Below are 24,069 nucleotides of genomic sequence, written 5' to 3' on the forward strand. Positions count from 1 at the left end.
AGACCGTGAGAGGGAAGGAGACAGCGAGAGGGGAGGAGACAGCGAGAGGGGAGGAGACAGCGAGAGGGGAGGAGACAGCGAGAGTGGAGGAGACAGCGAGAGGGGTGGAGACAGCGTGAGGGGAGGAGACAGCGAGAGGGGAGGAGACAGCGAGAGGGAAGGAGACAGCGAGAGTGGAGGCGACAGCGAGAGGGGAAGATGCCGAGAGGGGAGGAGACAGCGAGAGGGGTGGAGACAGCGAAAGGGGAGGAGACAGCAACAGAGGAGGGAAACAGAACAGAAGGCAGGCATGGCGAAGACAGCTGGAGTGGCGCTGTTCGGTTCGTCCTGTTTCATGTTGCATACGTCTGTTTATGATGTATTTTTTCTTGTGTAAATCGATTCAATTTCCAATGCTGATATGTGATTACATTTTTATTTGTTTTCGGGATCTGCTTCATAGAGTAAAAATGGAAATATATTTGTATAATAAGAAATACAGTACATTGATTGCTTTAAAAAAATGTAAACGCTGGAGAAATTCGACAGTTCGATAAATAAACGAATTGAAGGAATTTAAAGGAAACAAATTTTTTTTTTCTGAGGAATATTAAATTCGAGTAAGGAAGGAAGAGGGTGATAGTGTACATAAATGAAGAGGTAAATAAGGCGACGATGTGTGTGGAGGATGTTTCCCGTGGGGTTGGTGGGAGTGACATTATTAGGTACGCAAATGTGAAGAAGAAGAAGAAGAAGCGGAGAGGATCATAGGGGAGGAGACTGGACACCAAGAAGGCATTTGGCCATGGACTAGGGTGTCATATCAACACTAAGCTTTTCTTCTTACTGTAGGTAGTACTCATTGCACTGTTATAATGAACATGATCTGCAGTTGGGGGAAGTGCCCAAACGTGGATTATACTAATTGTTAAACAGCTTCCTCCAAGCAGTGGATTTGATCTTGATTGGCATTCTGCTCCTCTCAACAGGGAGCAAACTACTAACTGAGCTATCTAGATATAATTTGAGAGCAACAGCCAACAGGCATATGCTATACATTTGTACGTCTTCAAATGAAAATATTTGTTCTACAATATTGTTACCCAATGCGTGGGAAGGGAAAAGTGGGGTGAAGCAATTGGGTCATTACATGGCAAAAAAACTTTTTTTCCACAAGTATGTTGATCACTCCGGTTTGTTTGTGTGTTTGTTATCTTGCCAAAACGAAGTTTTTGCAAGATGTATTAGTCAGCTTGTATGTTTGTTTGTTTTTTTGTTTGTGGTTAATCATTTTTTTTTCACGTTTAGATCACTCTGTAGACCACAGTTATTATTGGAAACTCCTGTAACTTCGCATATCAGAGTCCTATAGAGATACCCTTCAGCACACAAAATTTTGAAGGTCAAGGTCAAAGGTCAAGGTCACTTTGTGGTCAATCATGGAGGTCGACGAAACACTAATTTTTTGAGTAACTTTGATCGGATCGTCTCCAAACTTCATGGGAATCTAGTATATGGTCCGGCGCTCAGCTGATTAGTTTTTGGTGGCGATCGGCCTTGACCTTCATGGTTAGCGCTGGAGGTCGAAAATTATTGACCCCAAGGTCAAATTTTGAAATCGTAGGTACCATATCGAGTAATACCTCATATGAATGCCCTTGATGAGTGCTTCCCAGATCTGTAAACAGTTTGACGCTATGACGTCATTTGATGACGTCATGACGAAAAAACGGAATTTTCACATTTTGGCAAGATACGGTTCACCCTGTGGGTGACATATGTTCTTTGTTTGTTTGTTTGTCTGCTCACATACTTGCCTCCAGGTCACATTTTTAAACCGATCTTCACGAAACTTCACCAAATGGTAGAGTTCGTGGTCCAACAAAATCCTATATATCTTTGAGGTCAAAAAGTCCAAAGCTCAACATGGGCCAAAGGTCAACCTCTTTTCTTCAAATTTCTAAAATCCTCAATTTTCACCCGATGTACTTGAACTTTTAATAGGATTTACATGTTAGTGAACTGAATTCAACCACCAACTATTTTGCAGATCTAAATAAGCCAAACGGTCAACATAGGCCAAACATACACAAAACAACACAAACACACACAAACACACAAACATATTTGAGAAAGATATTCTCAAATTTCTAAAAACCTCAATTTTCATCCGATTGACTTGAAATCTAAATAGGATTTGCATGTCGGCTTACTGAAACCAACCACCAACTAATTTTGAGGTCAACATAGGCCAATGTGGGTGCGGGTGTCTTGGGTATGTGGGTGTCTCCTGATACCTCAGGGAGATGGATGCCCCTGCCTTGCATAACCCCAGGTCACCTGTGGGCAAGGTGTAGTACCTGTCAGCCCCCCTTACCAGGTTAATGGCCCACAGCCATGCGGTTTAAATGGCAGATGACTCTGCACATCTGGTGGATGAGAGTCCAGTTGACTCCAACAGCATGGGCGGAAGATGGTGAATTCGCCAACGGTCAGCAGAGGGACGGAGAGGAGTGGTGACCCCTCCCTCACACTTACCCGTGTGTATCAGCCATAGAAAGGCAATGCCATCATTTCCTGAGGAGACTAGACATCATCATCATCATCATCATGATCATCATAGGCCAAAAGGTCAACATAGGCCAGATTTCTAAAATTGTCAATTTTCATTTGATTAACTTAAAAGTTGAAGGCCATTTGCATATCAGGTCACATAATTCAACCACTAATTATTTTTGAGGTCAAAAGGATGCTCTACTGAGTGCCATTCTACTTTGTTCTCTTTTGCCAAGTGTCGCTCTACGAGTGATTTTTCATTTTTGTCTGTCTGTCTGGCTGTCCACAAACATCAGTTTATGATCGAGGAACACCTTAATTTCAATTGAATGGTATATTTTAAACACGAATCGGAACATGAATCGCAACACGAACCTGTAGTTTAGCAGTACTTTACTCTGGCTTTGAATTTTGGCTCTGGCTCATGCATGTGCAGAGGAGTGAGATGGTTTTATTTCTATTTTTGTATATATAGTCGAGGCCCATGGAAGAGCTTGTACTAGTACACTGAACGTATCAGGATGCAACAGCACAAAATGAAAAGTAGAGAGAGAGGGGAAACACCAACCAGACCAGAGAGAGGAAACACCAGAGAGTTCAAGGCCAAGCTAGAGGGAGACCTAGACCAACAATGGGTGTCAGGAGGAATGAGGAGCAGGAGAGGATGCATAAGGTGGACAATATGGATACAGAAGGAAACTCTCGGGAGGGAAAACTGGAAACTTGGAAGGAGGAGGGATTGGGTGTGGTGGTGTGGGTTTAACGAGGGTAGAAAAGATAATGGTTTTGGATTGGGGATGATCTGAAATGGTGATAAACATCTGTCTTGAAGACCTGGAGCAAAGAATGACAATGAAGAAAATGTGGAAGTTGGTTCCACAGGTTGGGAAAAGGGGGAATGAATGAGTGGAAGCTGAGCAGTGATCCTGGATTTAGGTAGTTTCATATCAGAAGGGAGTTTATGGTCGACCATGTGTGCCGTGCAGAGATCTGGGGAGGAGATTTTGGGGGAACAAACCAGGGAAGGACCAGAGGGTGCAAGATCAAAAAGGTGGCCCAGAAAGGATGGCGATATTCCAATAATCTTGAAGGCCTTGATTTCAAGTTGAGCAAGGTGTGAGGCAGGGGAGCCAGCCCTGATAGGAGAGCAGTATACTCAATCAAGCTGTGGATAAAAGGCTTGTTTGTGGATATGAGTTCAGGTGTGACAAGGAAGGACTTTGTACGACGGAGGATGCCCAGGCGGCTGGCTATAGAGGCAAACTTTGAAATGTAGTTTACCCACCAAGAAAGATCATGGCTGATAGTGAGACCCAGGAGTATGAATGACTGAACTTCTTCAAGAAGATTGTTAAAAGTAGATAGGAGAGTTTGCCAGATGGTCCTTTCGGAGAGAGATAGTAAAAGTGTGAGATTTATCAGGCTTCAAAGACATATTCCAAGTGTTTGACCAGCTTGTGATTTTTTTTTTCCAGGTCTGAAGAAAGGGAAGACGCTGCATCCTGCTTGTCTGAAGGATGAGGGATGCCATGGCAGAGGGTGGAGTCATCAGCAAATAGATAAAGAGAATTTTTCAGAAAGTCAGAGAGATCATTCATGGAGATCAATAATAGGAAAAGACCCAGAACACTGCTTTGTGGCACTTCAGTCTTGACAGGCAGAGGAGATCAAAGGATTCCGTTGAGTGCCACATGTTGCCTACGACAGTAGATGAAGTCAGTAAGCCATGTGTGGAATTGGCCTTGGTTGCCATGGGCAGACAGTTTGGAGAGTAAGGCAGGATGCCAGACTGTATCAAAAGCACGAGATATCCCAGAGAGATGGCCCTGAACTCATGTCTGACATTGAGGGCCTCCATCCATTGTTGGGTGAGTAGAAGCAGCAGGTCAAAGGTGGAGTGACCTGGTCAGAAACCAAATTAGTGTTTGAGATGAGGTTGTTGTAGAGAAGGAAGGATTTCATATCAACTGCGATGATGGATTCCATGACCTTGCTGATCATTGCAAGTAAGCTGATATGTCAGTACTTAAGGATCAAGATCAGTTTTTGCACCCTTTTATGTAATGCAGCGATGTTGGCGGATTTCTAAGCAGATGGAAGATGACCTGGCGCTAATGATCTGCAAGAGCAGCAGAGCTTTTTTGGACACATAAGCTGATGCCATCAGGTCCAGTAGCAGAGTCAGAGTCCAGGGTTGCAAAAAAACTTTCTCTACCTTTTCAGGTGCTAAAGACACAATTTTTTTTTTTGCAAAAGATAAGACATTTAATAAGTCAAAAAGAATTCCAAGACAGTCTTGAATGAATGAATGAATGAATATGAATGATCGTTTTAAGGCCATTTTCCCCGCTAGAGCAGGGGTTAGCCTTGCGGGCCCCATGACAATCATGGTTCCCTATTTGAGGCAATGTTTTTATGGCCGGATGCCCTTCCTGGCGCCAACCCTTAGTCGCCTCTTACGATGCGCAGGGATACGGTGTACCTATTCTAAACCAGGGTACACACCGGGATCATTCATCCCAGCAAGCTGGTACTCAATTTGCCGACCTCGGAAGGATGACAGGCTGAGTCAACCCCCTTGGTGTTAATTTAGCGATCGACCGGGATTCGAACCCAGGATCCTAGGATCCCAAGCCGGCACCCTAACCGCTAAGCCAACACCAGTCTTGAGATATATATATTTTGCTTGTCTGCCTGTCTGGCAAGATTTTTTTTAAAGTCAAGCAAAATTGAAAATCATTCCAGTCCTTTGTTGTGCAGAAGCACATCGCTTTCTTTCAGGTACATTTCCAAGTATTTTCAGCTTACTTTAGAAGCTTTGTGAGCTATTTCAGGAAACACTGATCTCGTACACATTAAAATACTTAATTTCACCCCCAGCACGGCAGTTTCCTGTAGTTTCTGCGCATGTGCATTCTGGGGCGGCATCATTTTGATTACTGTTACTAGTATCGTGGCTCGATGTCCGCTTGTCTGAGAAGAACTTAGGACAAACCCCTTGAGAATACGAGCCGTTTTTATTACGGAGCAGTTACACATGCGGAAAAATAGGAGGGCACGAAATTGGCCGGGTGCTTTCTCAAAATATATTTACCAGCACATCCTGTTTATATACACAGGGGTTAGCGCAAAGGAAAGATAAGATATCTCCGCTGGGAGCTTGCCCAGAGGGTTTAGACACATGCTCATAGCATCACACCAATCCCCTCAAGGTTCACCCTTATCAGTTGTGGAGGCCATTACACTATAAGACAAGAATTCTTGTGTTCATTTCATATGGAAAATGCAAGTTGGCTTTGCATATGAGATACAATAACACATTTGAGAGAACATCGACCTATATTCTGTTCTAAAAGAATGCAAGGCCAAATTAAAATGGAAGGAAATGAAATTACTTCGACACTAGCATCATTTTGAAAGTCCCGTATTGCCGGAGAGATGTGTCGACAGGGTGACTCCTACTCCTGATCTGATACTTTTGCCAGTACAGAGCAGATAGCTCTCATTGAAATCTCTGCAAATTCACTCTGAATGTTCTTCACATTATTGGGGGAACTTTTGCTTTCATGCCTTATTATCGGCAAGATGTCTGGAAAAGCTAGGATACAATCTGTAATGGAGCAAGCAAAAATGGCTTGGTTGAGCAGTCATACTGTATGCAATTTGAGAAGTGTCTGTTTGTTTGCTTGTTTGACGTTTATGAACTGGATGGAATGAGTTGAAAACTGGTGGTTGTATTTGAGCAGTGCATTGGAAGGATTTAGGGGGTAAAGAAAAACAAATTCATAACCCTAGGTTTCATGGTGGGGGAGCTCTCCAATTCTCTCTTTGTAAATGTGTATCATATAGTGCCACCATGCCACCATGTTAGAAGTGGAGGAATGGTTGATCAGAGTTGTGATGGCAATGTACAAAAGAGCGTGCACAGCTGTAAGGACGAAGGACGGGAACAGTGGTGAGTTTGAGGTGAAGGTGGGAGTGCATCAGGGGTCGGTACTAAGTCCACTACTATTTGTAGCTGTGATGGAGGTGCTGGCTCAGACCGTAAAGGAGGGTTTACCGTGGGAGTTGTTGTATGCAGATGATCTGGTGTTGATTGCAGAAAGTATGGATGGACTGAAGGAAAAGATGAACAACTGGAAGGAATGTATGGAGACAAAAGGTCTGAAGGTGAATATAGGAAAGACGAAGGTGATGGCAAGTGGTAAAGCATGTGGGGAGGTGGAAAGAACTGGGAAGTGGCCATGTGCTGTGTGCAGGAAGGGTGTCGGAGTGAACTCCATTCAATGTACAATGTGCGCTGAGTGGGTTCATCAAAAATGTAGTGGTCTGAGAGGGTCATTAACCAGTGTGGCAGCTACATTCAAGTGTAAGGTGTGCACAGAGGGAGCTGCAGATGGAGGAAATGTTGAGTTGGATCTTGGAAACGGCATGAAGCTGGAAGGTGTGAAAACATTTTGCTACCTCGGAGACATGCTGAATGGAGAAGGTGGATCAGACTCGGCAACGGTTGCTAGAGTGAGATGTGCATGGAAGAAGTTTCGGGAACTGAGTGGCGTGCTGATAGGAGGGGAGTGTCGTTGAAGCTGAAGGGAAAGGTGTATGCTGCATGTGTGAGAAGTGTTATGATTTATGGGAGCGAGACATGGGTAATGAACGTAGAGCAGCAACGAAGGTTGGAAAGGGTGGAAATGCGAATGGTTCGGTGGATGTGTGGAGTATCATTGAGAGAGAGGAAGACAAATGATGAATTGCGAAAGATGATGGGAATAGAGCCTGTGATTGATGCTGTGAAGAGGAACAGGTTGAGATGGTTTGGTCATGTGTTGAGGAAGGATGAAAGTGACTGGTTGAGAAGAGTGATGGAAATGAATGTAGAAGGAAGAAGTGGATGGGGAAGACCGAGAAAGACTTGGCTAAAGATGGTGGAAGAAGAAATGCGGGCAAGGGGGTTAACAAGGAGAGATGCAGAAAATAGGGCAAAATGGAGAAGATTGTCATGGGGACCGCAAGGCTAACCCCCGCTCTAGCAGGGAAAATGGCCTTTAAAATGCCTGTCGTGTTGTTTTATAGTGCCACCAGGTGGAAGCCAGTATTACACGGCTTAACGACACAGACATTATAGAAGTGGGGAATTGATGCTGGATTTGTCACTGGTTGCGTGAAATGATCATGAGTAGGAAGTATTATCATTCGACAAAAATGTGCAATTGTCAAACTATTTCAAATTTGAGAGTTACAGTTGAATTCGATTGGTTGTTGAACAGATGGAATAAAATGAGTTCAAATAGCAATGTACAATGAAGGCCTCGCAAGTTACTGGAGTTTCATCAAGTAGAAACCTAGTGGAGCCAATGGACGGAGGAAGATAGTAATGAGGGCAAAGGAGAACGTGTGGCTTCTTCTTCTTCTTTCGAATGTAGCACAGGACTGCAGGTAGCATCATTGGCTGAGGGTGCGGTTGTGCGACTGATGCAGTGCCCCTATAATACCAGTGCATTATCATTTATCATTTAGTATTATAATTTCGCCGACCTCGGAAGGATGACAGGCCGAGTCAACCCCCCTGGTGTTAATTCAACGGCCGACCGGGATTCACACCTGGGACCCTAAGATTCCAAGCCAGCCACCCTAACGGTTAAGCCAACAGCAGGATTTTAATATCTGGCTCTAGATTCGATTTTCTTGATATTTGGTTTATTAATTAAATTTACATAGTGCTGGGAGAAACATTAAGAAATCTTGGACAATACATTTTTTCTGCCTCTATGTAATGTGACTCCATATGTGACTGTGGTCTTGATTTAATAACTCAAGCCCTCCTACTGAACTACATTGATTTGCATTAGATGTGCACAACCCTTCATGGTCCTCAGGTTAGGAAATTGAAATTTAACTTTCTTCTTCTTCCTCGTAATATTTACATCTTCATATATCCGTTTTTTTCCCCTTTCTCCCTTCCCTCCAGTTGGACTGCTTGCTGTGAGTGTATCGATGGAAGTCATTGAATTGAATGAAACGTATGTTTTTGAAGCAAACACGGAACATTATCAATAATAATGAGACACACTCCTCCCATGCCTCCCACGCCCCACCCATTCCACTGTTCTTTCCCTTCATTGTGTGTTATTATCCTCCACTAATCACCGTATTTCCAGGTTGCATCCCTCTTTAGCAATCTGCCTTCTATAAGCAGTGAGACACAGAAGCATTGAAACTATCACTGGTGTTAATCGTGTTCATGCATGGGCATAGTCATTTCTTCATTTTCAGATAAGAGCTTCATATTTTGAAGACATTTATTGTTGCACTGTCAGAGAAAGATCTGCCGTCGTGGATATGTTCTTTGCCATTGGCTCAATTGCTCAAGCTCAGAGAGTATTCAAACTTGATTTCCATGTGAATGAAACTCAGTCTGCAAATACCATTCGGTGCAATGTGATAACTTTTCAAAGTGAATGGTAGGTCACACATTACCTGTACACCCGAGGTAATGGAGAATATGCGCTTAGCAGTGATGATCCCAGGTAGGTCTGTATGCTGACTCTCATCCACACTTCTAGTGAACAAGGAATCTGTAATAAGAATGCTGGGCTGGCTAGATGGCCTACAGATACGCACATTCGCCTCTCAGCTGCCTAGCCTGGGTTTGAATCCCAAACCAGCTATAAACTGCCGTCCTGGTGTTTCACAGGCAGGGTGGTTCATTAACGTGTGTACCCTCCCTCGGATGGACGTTAAACGGGCATCCTGTCTGCCACGGTCCCACAGTAACGTTCGCAAAGTGTATAAGGCTTTGCAAAGCTAACCAGCAGGGGGCATTGCATCGGCGGTACTGCTGCTTTCCAGAGAGAGAGAGAGAGAGAGAGAGAGAGAGAGAGAGAAAGAGAATGAATGAATGAATGAGATAATGAATAAGAATACAAGAATACTCACAAAGGACCTTGATTTGCATCGACAGAAGCTTCTGATTGCCTGGGCACTTTCAGCCGGTGACAAAAGAGGCGACTGTAAGGTTATGTTGCATTTTCTTCATCTATCTATAATTCCAGTAATCTCTGTCTGTACGTCTGTACGTCTGTTTGTCTGTGACCGCTGTTTCTCGACAACCACGGGTCCGATATACTTTTAACTTGCCAGGTATATTGCTGGGGACCCGAGGATGTGCCTTTTCAAGGTTTCATATTAATCGGACAATTACTTACCGAGCTATGTCCAAAAAACGATTCAACCAATCAGAGAGCAGCGAACGATCGCGTGTGCCGAACGTGGAGGACACACTCTGCCTCGGATGGCACATTTGAGAGCGTATTCATTTATTTCACGTTTGCAAACTATGTTGGCGTTAAACTATGTTTTACAACTAATAAAACCGAATTTGCGATTCATTCGCTTTCCTGCGCGTTTGTGCACGCGATGGCGATTTCTTTACCAAACTCCGGAAGCCGTTCGCTTTGGACCAAACCATTGCATGTAAATAGAGGGGGGGGATTGTCACCGTACTCGCAAGCCGTTCGCTTTGGACCAAACCATTTCATGTAAATAGAGGGGGGGGGATATAATTTTAGATATAGATATAGTACGGGCAATGCCCTAGTCTATCTATAATTCCAGTAATCTCTGTTTGTACGTTTGTCTGTGACCGCTGTTTCTCGACAACCACGGGTCCGATATACTTTTAACTTGCCAGGTATATTGCTGGGGACCCGAGGATGTGCCTTTTCAAGGTTTCATATTAATCGGACAATTACTTACCGAGCTATGTCCAAAAAACGATTCAACCAATCAGAGAGCAGCGAACTATCGCGTGTGCCGAACGTGGCGGACACACTCTGCCTCGGATGGCACATTTGAGAGCGTATTCATTTATTTCACGTTTGCAAACTATGTTGGCATTAAACTATGTTTTAAAACTAATAAAAACGAATTTGCGATTCATTCGCTTTCCTGCGCGTTTGTGCACGCGATGGCGATTTCTTTACCAAACTCCGGAAGCCGTTCGCTTTGGACCAAACCATTTCATGTAAATAGAGGGGGGGGGGATATAATTTTAGATATAGATATAGTACGGGCAATGCCCTAGTTTTAGGATAATGAGCATATTGTCGACCGGCTGTTGAGACAAACTTTGGGACGAGTGCAACTGCAGCTCTTGGGGCTCAGAAAATCCCCAATAGCTTTACCAAAAACGTCTCCGTGGGTTGGTTGTTGTGCTGTTAACAAAAGTACAGTAGTAATATATAGATAGGACCATACTTTTTTTGAACATTATAGAGTGTGCACTTGCAATGTCACTCCTGAACATCATGTTCAAATGTTTGAAGAACATTTATTTTCAACAGGACAGGGCCACATCCCATACAGCCCATGAATTGCTGAATTGTCGGCACCACCCTTTTTTTTTTTTTTTTATATTAACATCGTGGAGGCTCAGGGAAGAGCTAGAACACTTCAGTGGTCATATCAGCTCTAGGTTTGGTGACATGGTCCATGAAGTCTTCTAACCGTTGTTTCTCCTGTTCTGCCCAATGGCAGGTTGGGTGCTGACAAAGCAGTCCCACAGCAAGGTTTACACTGGATGGTTTGCCTTTGTTTTCCCAGTAATAGTCAGGGCAGGCATTTGGAATTTAGCCAGGATGCCAACAATAGTCTCCTCTTTGCGATGGACACTGTAGGATCTTTATCGTCCACCAACTAATTGCTAGTAGAAGATGAAACACCACGTATAATGTCCATCTGAGGGATGGCACACACATATTGATGCCTCACCCTGCCTGTGAAGCACCAGGATGACAGTTTACAGCTGGGCCGATATTCAAACCCAAAATAGACAGCTCAAAGGTGAGTAAGCAGACCCTTCCATCCTACGACTGATCTAACCATCAATATTACTTTCTGTGGTGTTATTTTAAAGGAAATGTGCACCAAAATAGGACTCGCATTGCAGGAACTCGAGGATATAAGATTCGTGAAGATGAAATGCATTGATGAGGGACATTATCTTCAGAATCGAGACATGAAAACCTATGAAGTGAGACGATATGTGCAGTAGTTTGAATTGCAAGCTGACACCATTGCTTTTGGAAAGGGATTACAAAATAACAAAACATTTTCACAACTTCAATGTTTCTGCATCTTCCTGTGTTCAAACATACGCAAAAAAGATGGAATGTTTTACCTCTCCTTTTCCACAACTCCCCCACCCACCTCATGACACTATCATGTTGTGCCCTTCACTCAGATTACTATTACTTGTCTCTCCTGAAACTGTTTTCTTCTTCCCTACTTCTCTCTCAGAGTTACCACAATCTTGTCCCCTATTTGTGTCACAGTAGATTGTGTATTACTCGTATTTGCATTATCCTGTTTCATTATCTCGTAAAAATGTCATTGACATATATAATTAAAATAACATGCTTGTGAATTGTATCGGCATATGAACGTTTGTGTGTTCCATTCAAGTATTGATCAAAGCTTCTCAGGGATTCTGACTGTTGAGCAAGTGTTTTGTATTGAGCTTTGTTGTTTTATCATTATTATTATGATTACCTGTTTCTTATGTATTGTTTTCCTTTGATCAAACTCAGATTTGTACCTTTTAGGCTGCACGAGCAAAGGAAGGACCAAATATGGCTTGTCTATGTAAGTTTTAGTTTCTCATTCATTTCATTCAACTTGTTCAATTATTTCTAACAGTTGATTTTATAATCTTAGATTTAGTCAGGACTTTTGGTGTACGTACCTTTGCAATTTATTTTCTCAAAGGTTTTGGTAAAAGATTGCTTTAGGGGAGAGAAGCAAGGTTCACAGTAAACTCTGCATAATGTTTCTTGGTTGTTAATAGCACATTCAAGTCACAGAGGGGCAGTCCTGAGCCAACATTGTGTGCTTTCCACTTTACAGGTTGTTCCATTGTGTCTTGTGTATATATACATCCTTGTATGTCACAGGTATACACTTACCCCGACAAATCGACTAACACACATAACTTATTACAGGTAGATTCACTATCCCGACAGTCGAGTACCTACCTATTCAGATCTACCTACCTGTCTCCGGCCTTCTCCCCTTACCAAGGGGGGATTAGTCCCCTTGTCTTTGACTGACCAGGCGCGACCCGAGGCCTATGACGTCCCTTCCGGACAGCGCGAAATAGGGTATCAGTGGTTTTTGTCAAATGTCAAATGTGGTTTTTGTTTCTTTTAAAGGTCACATTAACAAAATCTAGAATAATTTCAACATAATTCCAATGAACTTTTGGTTCTAGGTCATCGTGAAAAGTAAATTCACCCCCACAAAAAAAATATTCCATATTAAATGCCAAGTCTGTATATATATATATATATATATATATATATAATGAGATCAAATGATGCTACTATATTATCTCTGTACAGAAATTATACAATTCATAAATATTAACAGACAGACAAAATGATGATGGTTGGGAACCTTGATAATAAGTGTGTTGTGTTGATTTTCACCTTTTGTGTTTTGTAGGTACATTCTTGAAAGGGCACATGAATAATGTGAACACGGTTTTGTTTTAAAACAAATATAGTTTATAAATGAGTATTAATTGCATGAACAGCTCAGATGTTATGACAAGTGACAGCACACAGAAGAACGTAGGACATGGTGATGAAACTGGTTCACTATAAATGTAAAGCATCAAGAGATTTTCTTCAATCCACACCACACTCCAAAGCCATAATTATTTCAAATGGACATAAATGTGTACAGTGTTCTACTTGTTTGGCAATTTATTTTGTGGGTAACAAAATAAACAAGCAATGAATCCTCTTGGATTGCGCTGAGGTTCGGGCATGGAATTTCGAGCCTCGATCATGGTTCGAGCCTCGATCTTGTATACAAAAATAATAATAATAATAATAAGAACCTTGGGCCGAATCTCGCGCTTCACCAGTGCGCGTGCGTGAATTTACGTCACGTCGGCAGCGAGAAGGGGTTCCCCAACACGAACCAATCAGGAACTGCCACGTCACACTTATATGATCTCAGAATTCCTGTGACAGGAATTCGCGTTACACTGGCTGGAAGTCATTCGCTAGAGGCGCTTCCTCAGTGCTAATAAAACTGAGCAATGAGGCTCATCGAAAAAATTATATTACCCCACCTTTAACTTTTAAAGTAAAAGGTGTGTATGAATGCAAAATTACCTTTATACTGTCTCATTATTTATGTACTGAAATTTCTGGTAAATATGAAGTTTCTCAAAGGATTTGTTTTGCCGTAGGAATTAAAATAACTATCTATTACTAATGATGCGGCTGTGGTAAGTTTCAGTAAAGAAGACTTCCATACTCTTGCTAATGAATTAATCATGTCGATGCAGAAGAAAGATGCACAATAAACGCACGAGTACATTTTTTGGCCATTCTTCCAAACACTTGTCTGCACCTGAGAACTGTTCGGTCATTGTTTGATCCCTTCTGGCATGAAGAGGAGATATGCAGAACTATATCCACTGCATTAAGGATACTTCAGAAGGAAAGGTTCTTTTTGGGGGATCAAATACAGTTTTTTGACCACTGGAGGAAGTGCATTCAAGAGCTTGGAGAATATTGTGCCATGATTGAAGTTTGTCAATGATACCACGTCTATTATTAAGGTTTAGGGAGACATAACATTTGGGATGACGCATTTGAATGAATGTCACAGCCAGATGTGTTGCCAATACAAACAGCTCATATATGGAAAATATTTTTCCACCTGTCAAAATATCTGTAAGGCTCACATGGCTGCACTTGGATGGGTTTGAGGGTTGTGGAGCAGCGGCTGAAATCCTAATCCTATCCAGGTTCCTCCTGATGATTCCATATTTTCACTTTAGTTATTCGGGTTCCTTCTTATGACTCAAAATGCAGTATCTGATCTTACATTTGATTTTTCATCGAATTGACAACCCAGTTATGTCAGACATTGGTGGAACAATCTATACAAATACACATATTCTTGTATGACCAAATAAAATAACTGACACTGGAGTATCGGGAGTATCATTTGAGTATCATATCCCTGTTCTCTACTGTTGTTGTGCTTCCCTCTCTCTCCCCTTCTTGTCTCCTGCTCCCTTTATTATATGTTCTATGTGTTAGCTTTTCTACGAGCCTCAACTTGGTATACAAAATAAATCAAATATTCACCAAATACAGCACTGGAGTATCAGGAGGAAAGCAAAAAGACAAAGTTGGAGTCATCAGGAGGAATCTGATGGCCTTATCTCACAATAGGCCATATCAACTAAAGGGTGTCAAAGATGTGCTAAAAGCTGGGGGAGGTAAAGTATAACACTGATATTTACGAGTGCAATGGATGACTGATACAATATTATTTGGAGACAGACTAATATTATAGCAGAATAATACATTGGTAATACGAAAGAGTCAAAATAGACTGGGTCATTACTTGTCAGTGAGCCGGGTCTTGCTTTTGGAGTCTATTTTCTCCCCACTTGCATCAGCATGTGGATCCGACATTTTAACCAAAGAGTGGTGGGGATGGGGAAAAAAAACAAAACAAACTCTGGACTGAACTTGTACGTTAAATTGAACGAATATGAACAAAATTTACATATAAATCGTGAGCAATGTTATTTGTCGACATGAAAGAGTTTTGTCGATTTTCAACTTTATTTTCAGTAACTTTTGATTGGGTAATTTTCAAAACGCTGATTGGTTAATTTTGACCACTTGGTACATGTTGGGACTAGCCTTCATTTTTCTAAATCTTTAGTTACCACCTCATGAAATGTGATAATAAGCTAGGTAAATACGAGTACATGTTGAAAAATGCTATTTGTCATAAATCAATTGCATTGAGTTTTCATCGACGTTTTTCTCGGGACAATTGCGTTTTATCTTCATCCCAAGTTTGTCGTTAATTGTTCACATTTCGTTTCTTCAGGCAATTGTATTTCATTTCCGATGCTGGTTTTCAAGTCAGTTATGTCTCCCTTTGATTGCAAGTTTCTTGAGATTCATTGTTGCATTTCAAGTTGATTCGTATTTTATTTATTTATTTATTCATTACATCATTCAATCATTGGATGCATTCATGCCAATTGTTGATTCATTCATTCATCTGTGAACGGTCTGCATGCGTGAAAACACCACTCTTGACCAAGTAGTGACTCACGGTCAACTTAGTATCCAGGGCTTTTCGGTAGAAGAGCGTTTTTGTGTTGACACATATGGTTGACATTATGAGGATTGTACTGCCATTGTAGAGATTCCCATGAACATTCGTATACTGATTCTAAATATATCACCAGCTTGACTTCTTCGATTGTTTTGTGGTAAAATAGTAGTCCTGGAACGTTTATAGGTATGTTGAGGCCATGATAATTCTATATGAGAAGATGAGTCCAGCATTCAGACATGCAGGTGTCAGATATACTGAACCGTCGGTTTATCAAAGCAGCAGGTTTGTTTGATAGCTTTAATACAATGGTTACGTTTGTAAAAGCATCCCCATTTTTGCTTCCTCTCAGTTCTATGCACCATGGTGTCACTTGTGTCGAGAGCTGCAACCCCTCTGGGAAGAAGTGGAACATGAGCTGAGTGACTGGGCCAAGGAGGAGCCAGGGGAAAATGTGATGAGGGAGGAAGTCACAGTTATTCATGTCGGCAAGATGGATGCAATTCACTTTTCCTGTACGTCGTGTCTCCAAAATGTGTTTAAAGAATTGTAATGAAACCCGACGTGGATTTAAGCTTGCTATAACTTCTAAAATTAAAAATTAACATCGTTATTGATTTTCACTTTTTGTTTTGAATTAAATGATTTAGATAAAGTATTTGAGAACGTTTAGCTTTTTGGATACAATATTCTTTTTTTAACACACAATTTTCCTGATTAAAACTAGAATAATATCCATGATATGAGCTTACTAAACCAGATTGATTAGAATCGTTTAGACTTTCACTGCCATTGTTGAATGACCTCCGAGGTTTTACTTATGAATATATACGATATACAACACGGGACTTTCAAAATGACTTATGGATGCTAATGAGGCCTTAAGCGCATACGCTATGTGCGCTTCTAGTAACTCGCTTCCACCATCTAGGGAACTTTTAACCTGCCTTTGCTGGAGAAAAATCAGTAAGTCAAGTCGTATTTTTAACATAATTTTCAGCATTTAAACGAAACATTGGTAATTTCAGAGTGGTTAACCATAATTGTTTTGTTCCTGGATGCATATCAGACTCTCAAAAACATTAAAAAAAAAAAAAAACCCACCTTTAGAGGCCATTTTTCCCGCAAGCGGGGGTTGGCCTTTTTCGGGAACTGTGGTTGTTGTTGTTTTTCGGTCCCCTTTTTGAAGCAATGTTTTACGGCCGGATGCCCTTCCTGACGCCAACCCTTTTTGCCGCCTTTAACGACAAGCAGGGAATTACCAGTGAACTGGTACTCAATTAGCCGACCTCGGAAGGATGACAGGCTGAGTCAACCCCCCAGGCGTTAATTCAGCAATTGACCGGGATTCTAACCCAGGATCCTAGGATCCTAAGCCGGCACCCTAGCCGCTAGCCCAACACCAGGGATTCCAGCCCAACACCAGAAGTAGTGACGCTTGGTCCAGAGTGAATTACGGTTGGAATCTCTGGGGGTTTTGTGAAATTTTGTTGCTTTGTTTTTGAGATGTGATAATTGTGCCCGGGGGAACTGATGATTTGGGGTGTGAGTTATTTTGTTTGTTTATCAAAGTTGGCCTGCAAAGAATACTGCCTTCTGGTGTTGATACTCTCAAAAACATATGAAGTACAATAATTATCCGTCGATGAAACGTGTCGAGTTCGTACCATTTCCTGATGATACAAGCGAGTGGCGGCAGTCACACATACACACACACACACACACACACACACACACACACACACACACACACACACACACACACACACACACACACACACACACACACACACTAGATGTAAAAATCAAGTACAACTTATCTTGTCTCCCTGGAACGAAACAAACAATATACTGCATTTATAACAGCACTCAAATCTTCCACCCCTCCTCCCACCCCCTTAAACATGATTAGTGTTAAATATCGTTTTAAAAGTTGATGTTGGTCTTACCCTCTGCATTCACAAACCTCATATAGGTCCTTCTCAATCCAGATACATAAGCTTTGTGTATTTTCATGTTGTGAAGATGTCCTTTCTCAAAGAGTTCTTTAATGTTATTTGGTAATGACACACAGCATCATCTTTCCAATATTTTGCCACCTATCATAGGAATTGTAGACATCCATTAAATAATCACCAAGCCTGTCAGGTTCACAGGAGGCATTTCCACGAGGTTCAAAGTCGACCCACTGGTAGTGATCCATCGGGGATTTGGGTAGCATACACCCATCTCCTCGGGCCTTGCATTGGCCCTCATAATCGGGAGTTTGCAGGACAGGTTGGTCTGTATACCCCTTCGGTGAGCTGAGATAGTTCTCCCACTCTTTCGTTGTGCAGAGGCACACCCCTTACTCTCAGATACATTTCCAGGTATTTTTGGCTTATTTGAGAAGCTTTGCGAGACATTTTAGGTAACCATCCTTATCTCACACTCACACGATATACAGTCGGACCCCGCTATTCGCGGTTCCGCTATTTGCGGAATCTGTATATTTGTGGTTGATAAAATGCGACATGTTTCTCGATTCGCAGAAAATGTCCCGCAAATTCACGGTTGCTTTTCTATTTGCGGCCGTGTTCTGCGAAACTGCAGTTTTTCCCCCTTTTCGCGGCCATGTTCCGCGAATTCGCGGTTTTTCAGGGCAAAATAATAATTTCACGAGCCGCGAGCCTGACACATTTATAAAACACATCTTTCACCAGCCATGCAAAAAGCAGCTGGACGTACACAAAAAAACATATTGTTGTGGATATGAGGATTGTGTTTTCTTATTGTTGTAAAAATATCGCCCTCCTTCCTCCAGTTGTGTATAAAGGTCAAAAGGGCATCCTGTAATTAGGTCATAAACAATCACGTTAGCCAATCATAGATTCTCTGCTTGTTGGTAGTTATTTCCTTATTCTATGTAGGTTAAGGCTGTGTCTTCCATTAATTAATACTCCATTGCACCGAATTCAAATAGATAGATCCCCTTTCATTTTCATTCACAAAGCCTCTATTGCCAACTGCATTCGCCGCCATTGCCCATGTGCTCCCACTCGGAGAAGAAGGGCGTGCCCACCCATCGTCATCAAGGGTGGAGCCAGAGAGCCCGTGCCGACCAATCAGGGCCGAGGCGAGCTCACCGATGGGCGTGTTCTGGAGGCCGGCGGCTTGATCGCCCGCGGGGTTATAAAAAGCGCGCGCGGAAGCCTTTGGGAGAGGAGTCCTGAGAAAGCACGGAGAGCGAACCATTGAGTTCTAAGAGTTACACAAAAAGGAGCTTCAGAGAGAGACACCAAGCTGCGTGATCCAGGAGAGGAGAGAGGGATGCCCCACAGCAGCTTGAACCACAGCAGCTTGAACCACAGCAGCTTTGAACCACAGCAGCTTTGAACCACAGCAGCTTGAACCGCAGCAGCTTGAACCATCGCAGCTTTGACCGCCGCAGCTTGAGCGTTGACGGCAGCGTTGCTGTTGAGGAAGGGCGGCGGCTGCTCCCTCCCGGCCCGGCCGTCCTCTGGTCCGAGCTGAACCTTCCTCCCTGTCCAGCCATTCACTCCTGCCTCCATTCCCCATTCGTGTGAGTCTGCCTTTTGTTTGTTCTGTCCTGGGTATTAATTAAGACTGTAGGTAAGCTAGCATTGCACTGTGTCTCCTTGATTCCTTCTGTCTTTATTTTGTTATCTTTCCTTCTTCCTTGGTTATTTTGGTCCTGTAAATAGTAATAAATAATAGTCGTATTTCAAACCTTTTTGCCTTCGTCTTCCTCTTCTTCACATCCGTGTCGTCTTTGTCTTTTCCCTCATTGAATATCTGTGGCACGATTTGGCCAACGTTTCAGGATCGGGTCTATTCTTGGTAAACGGCCCACGCCGCGGTTCGCTTCGCTCGGCGCAACATCCATTACGCTGTGGCCGTGAGCGGGGGGTGTTCCTTCGCGTACTGGGAAGCGCTGGTATTTAGGTCATAGGACTTGTGGGCCTAAAACCCTATCCAGCGCCGACCGGGCGTGGCGTCATACCCCCGGGACCACGTCGGTCCGTAACAGACGAGGGGCTTAATCCCCCCTCGAAGCGGAACCATAGGCCGACGTTGGGTTCCGTAACAATTGGTGCCAGGAGTGGGATTCGGACCTGAAGCGCGAATAGCGCGCTCAAAATTACGATTGGCCCAAAATTTTGTTTTATTTAAAATCTTAAATTTGGAAATCGTACCATGGCTGGTCAAGGTGATCGGATGCCGGTGGGGGAAATAGAAGAGGGGTTAGGGGTAACCCAGGACCGGGGGGAAGAAATGGCGGAGAGAAATGATGATGTGGTTGAGGAGGTTTCAGCCGCGCAAGATGGCGCCCTCGCGCACGAGGTTGCGGGCGCGCAAAATGGCGCCTCGCACATGGCTACGGCGGCCGCACCCGCTGCACAAGTGGGAGGGATTGACATGCAGGCCCTCAATGCGCAGCTGCAGGCAGCTGTACAGATGAGTATGGGGAGCCAAATTGAGCGATTGGGAGATCAAATTGGAGGTTTGGAAAACAGAATGGGGGAGAAAATGGGAAACCAAATTGGAGGTTTGGAAAACAGTATGGGGGCAATATTGGAGGGGTTAGACAATAAATTTGAGGGGTTAGACAATAAATTTGAGGGGTTAGACAACGGGATAAAAGAGGTAAAGAATGGGTTAACGGGGCTAGAAGATAGGATGGAAGGCAAATTGCGGGCAATAGGGGAGCAATCCGCCCGGGAAATCAAACAGATGGGGAACCAGATAGAGGAGGTGAAAATCGGGTTGGAAGGTAAATTGGATGCTCAGAGGAATGAATTGGAACAGATGAGGGCGGCATCTACCAAAGAGATGGAGGAGATGGGGGAGGAAATAAGACGAGGTGTAAGCGAGGAGGTCTCGGGGGTACGCGAGGAGGTAAAGCGAGGTGAGAAGCGTATGGAGAAAGAGGTGAGAAATGGGACGGCAAAGTTACAAGGGGGCATAGAAGACCTGACGCAGGAGGTGGAACAGCTGACGGTGGGACAGACGGAACTAGTGGAGCAGGTACAAAAGAACACTGCGGTACTAGGAGGGTTAAAAGCGACACAAAAAGAACTCAAAAATGACTTAATAGCGACGAAGAGGGAATGTCAGATGGTACGTGAGGGACTGACAACGAGGTTGGACGAGGTGACGGAGGCAATGGAGACGAAGGACCGGGAGGTGAGGACGCATATAGAAACGGTCAAGGTGGCGTTAGAGGACGAAATTGAGGAGACGCACCGGGAAATAAAAGAGGTGAAGCAAAAGTTAGAGGAAGTGGAAGAGGGGGTGAGTGAAATTAAGAAGAGACGGAGGGAAACTAAGAGGGAGATAAAGGAGGAAGTAATGGAATATGTACAATGTCGGTGCTCAAATCGTGATGGTGTGCTTGCTAACCAAATAAAGAGTTTGCAGGTGGCGAAGGAGGTGCGGAGACGAGGTGCCGAGGTGAGTGGCGATATACGCGGCAATGGATATGGTGTGAGGGGAGCTTCAGTCGGCTTGGGGGTTGGTTTGGACCCGGGTGTTCGTGAGAGGCCTCTGGTGAAGTGTGCGACAGGTACGGAGTGCGAAAGAGGAGGTGTGCGAGAATGTCCGACCATGGGGTGTGTGAGGAAAAAGTGCGCGCCGAGGAGTGAGTGTGCTGTCGAGAGTAAGTTGGTCGTAGCGCGTGTGCGGGGGGGCACATGGAAGCGCGGGGTGGGGAGTGTTACAAGGGATGTGACGGAAGCATGCACACCTGTGGTGAGTGTTACGGAGGGTGTAATGGGAGAGTGTGCGCAAAAGGATGCGCGAAAAAGGTGTGTAACGGACGGGTGCATGAGGAAAGAGTGCGCTGTCAGGAGCGAGGGTGAATGCGCGACCGAGAGTGGTGGTGAAAGTAGTAAGAGTGACATGGAGCGTGAGTTGGTTGTGGCAGGTGCGAGAGGATGTACACCTGGAATGGAAGGATGCACACCTGGAATGGTAGAGCGCGTATGGGAATGCACACTGGAGTTGGTAGTGAGGCACGTGATTGGGTGTGCAAGTGAGTGCACACCCGTGGTTGTCACAGAGGAGGTGACCGAGGAGGGGGCGCAAAGAGGTGTGTTGGTGAGGTGTGCGAACGACGAGTGTGTGCAAAGGTGTGCGGTGGTCAGGTGTGTGACCAAGTCTGTGAGCGGAATGAGTGTACCTGGGTGTGTAAGAGAAGGTGCAATGACGAGGAGCATGGAGACAGCTGGACGTGTGAGCAAGGAACGGGCTGCGGGGTGTAAGCATGCAAGTGGAGCATCAACGTTAACCGGGTTAGCGGTTAGAGCGACTTATAGCCGAAGCGGGCCTTCGGTGCGTGCCGGGCAGCTTCGTGTGCCACGGGGACCAGAGGGGATCGTGACCGCGGCGGTTTCGAAAGAACCGCCGTACGCGATCCACGCCGGGCCGCGCTCTGAACGGCCGCGTCAGTGCTCCGCTAGGCGGAACGGGCGGCCCAGTAAGAAGGGTCGTCATGGCGACCCCTTTTTGTTGAGGCGTTCCGGCAGGGCGAGATCGGGCCATTGGACGGCTCCGTGCCGAGATGGTGCGTGGGATCTCGGCCCGGGTAATCCCCCGTCCCTGCACCGAAGGCCGGACGTATCCAACCGCCGGCACCAAGCAACCCGCATTCATTGCTCGGCTGTGCGAAGCCGGGCTTTAGAGATGAATTGGCGCACCGAGAGGCTCTAGTGAGTAGACTGTGATGAGGATAGTGTTTTGGACCCGAAATTGAAAAGCAAAATTTGATGATTGGCAAGGATTGGCAGAGTGATGATTGGCAGATGATTGGCAAATTTTGATTAGTTGGAATTTGGATGGGCCAAATTAATAGTGAGAGATACCCGATGTGAAGGGATGGTAAATCCACCATCCCTCACAAACGGGGGCAAAGGAGCACTAGTCCAATGGGGTTTGGCAGTGAAAACTAGCCCGGGAGGGTTAGGATATCGTGTGTAGGGACCTAGAGATTGACCATAGGTAACGCTAAGGTTAGGTAGTGACAATGATACCTGTAGTGGGGACGCAGGTAGATTAGTTGGATGATAATGACGAGGGAGCGCAATAGTTTAAAGGGGTGACTGGGAAGCGCAAGTTCCAGAGGGGAGTAGTTAGATAAGATGATGCCGTGTGGTTGAGAATCGAAAGTGTATTGAGCGTGGAAGTGTATGGAGCAGTGAGTGAGGAACAATTGTGATTGCACAGGTGTGCAACTGAACAGGTGGATGGAGCAGTGTATGAGGGAGTGATGGTGATGTGTGTTGTGCTGACCCAAATGGTCCAGGAAGGAAGGAGGGTGCAGGTGGCACCAGGTGATTGCACAGGTGTGCAACTACAGGTGAATGGAGAATGGTTGTGTGAAATACATGGAGTGTGGAATATATGGAGTATGGAATGGATAGTCGTGGAGTGAGTATGGTGGAAACTGTGGAGTGGAGTGGATGGTGCGAAGTTGTGGATGGGGGAAAGGAAGATGGACCCCATCACGAATACCCGGGGAGGGTAGGGTAAGTGTTAGGTAGAGGGTACAGGTAAATTGTGGTTGGATATTGGCATCTGTGGTGCATGTGGAAGAATGGAGTTTGGATGGGTGCATTAGTGATGTGGAAATGGCTGGGCGTGTGGCCTGTTAGTGTGTGTAGTTGAATGGACACTCCACCACTGTGAGGATGTCGGCCAGGTGAGGCCGCAGGTGGGCTCTGGGAGCCGTTAGAGTTGTGGATGGGGCCCGAGGATCCGGAGGACGGACCCGGGTAGCCCAGTGCCAGAGAGGGCACCGAGGGGTGACAGAGCCAGGAGGGGCCTTCCCCAGTTAGATAGGTTAGGGTGAGGAGCTAGGTAAGCTCGGGTGGCAACTACAGTGGTGGAGGTGTGCAGGTGGGTAGACCTGCTGGGAGAGCTACACGTCTCAGCCCAGAAATTGTGCAAGGGCACCGGGAGATGAATCGGGGGAGTGAGACCCCAAATTGATAAGCACCACAGTTTGGTCAATGGGAATTGGTTCTTAAAACCGCATCGAGTAAGTTGGCCAATGGTTTTGCAGGGAAAGACCCCGGCTAGTGTAAAGTGTATTAAAGTCATTTAGAAGGTAGTTAGGATTGAAATCTCCTTGCACCATCTGCATCCACTCACCAGAGGTGACAGGACTCCACACCATGCCATGTTTTTATTATTTTATTGTGCAAATGTTTGGATTGTGAGACGCATCATGACGTGGGTGTGACATTGTGCTGTTGTTCCATCTCTCCCTCCTTATGAGGATTGATGATGAATTGGTGATGGCAAATTTTGAAGTAGTGGGAGTAAAGACGAAATTGGTATAGGGGAAATATGGGGGAGACGAGACATTAGTGA

General features: G+C 44.4%; 1 protein-coding gene across 2 annotated transcripts in view; it reads left to right on the forward strand.

The window, feature by feature from the left end:
- Nucleotides 1–242: 242 nt before the first annotated feature.
- The window catches only part of LOC137435160 (protein disulfide-isomerase TMX3), a 65,617-nt gene continuing 41,790 nt past the window's right edge, over nt 243–24,069 (forward strand). Inside the window, exons 1-4 of one of the 2 annotated variants that reach the window (XM_068128692.2) lie at nt 243–320; nt 8,504–8,555; nt 12,138–12,177; nt 16,049–16,211. In XM_068128692.2, the coding sequence (XP_067984793.2) occupies nt 290–320; nt 8,504–8,555; nt 12,138–12,177; nt 16,049–16,211 (286 nt within the window). In that variant the 5' untranslated portion in view covers nt 243–289. Of the gene's footprint in view, nt 321–8,503; nt 8,556–12,122; nt 12,178–16,048; nt 16,212–24,069 lie in introns of both variants that reach the window. The other variant, XM_068128691.2, reaches the window with a different exon arrangement.

Source organism: Myxine glutinosa, chromosome 9 (genome assembly GCF_964187855.1).
Source record: "Myxine glutinosa chromosome 9, kmMyxGlut1.1, whole genome shotgun sequence".
Lineage (NCBI taxonomy): Eukaryota > Metazoa > Chordata > Myxini > Myxiniformes > Myxinidae > Myxine > Myxine glutinosa.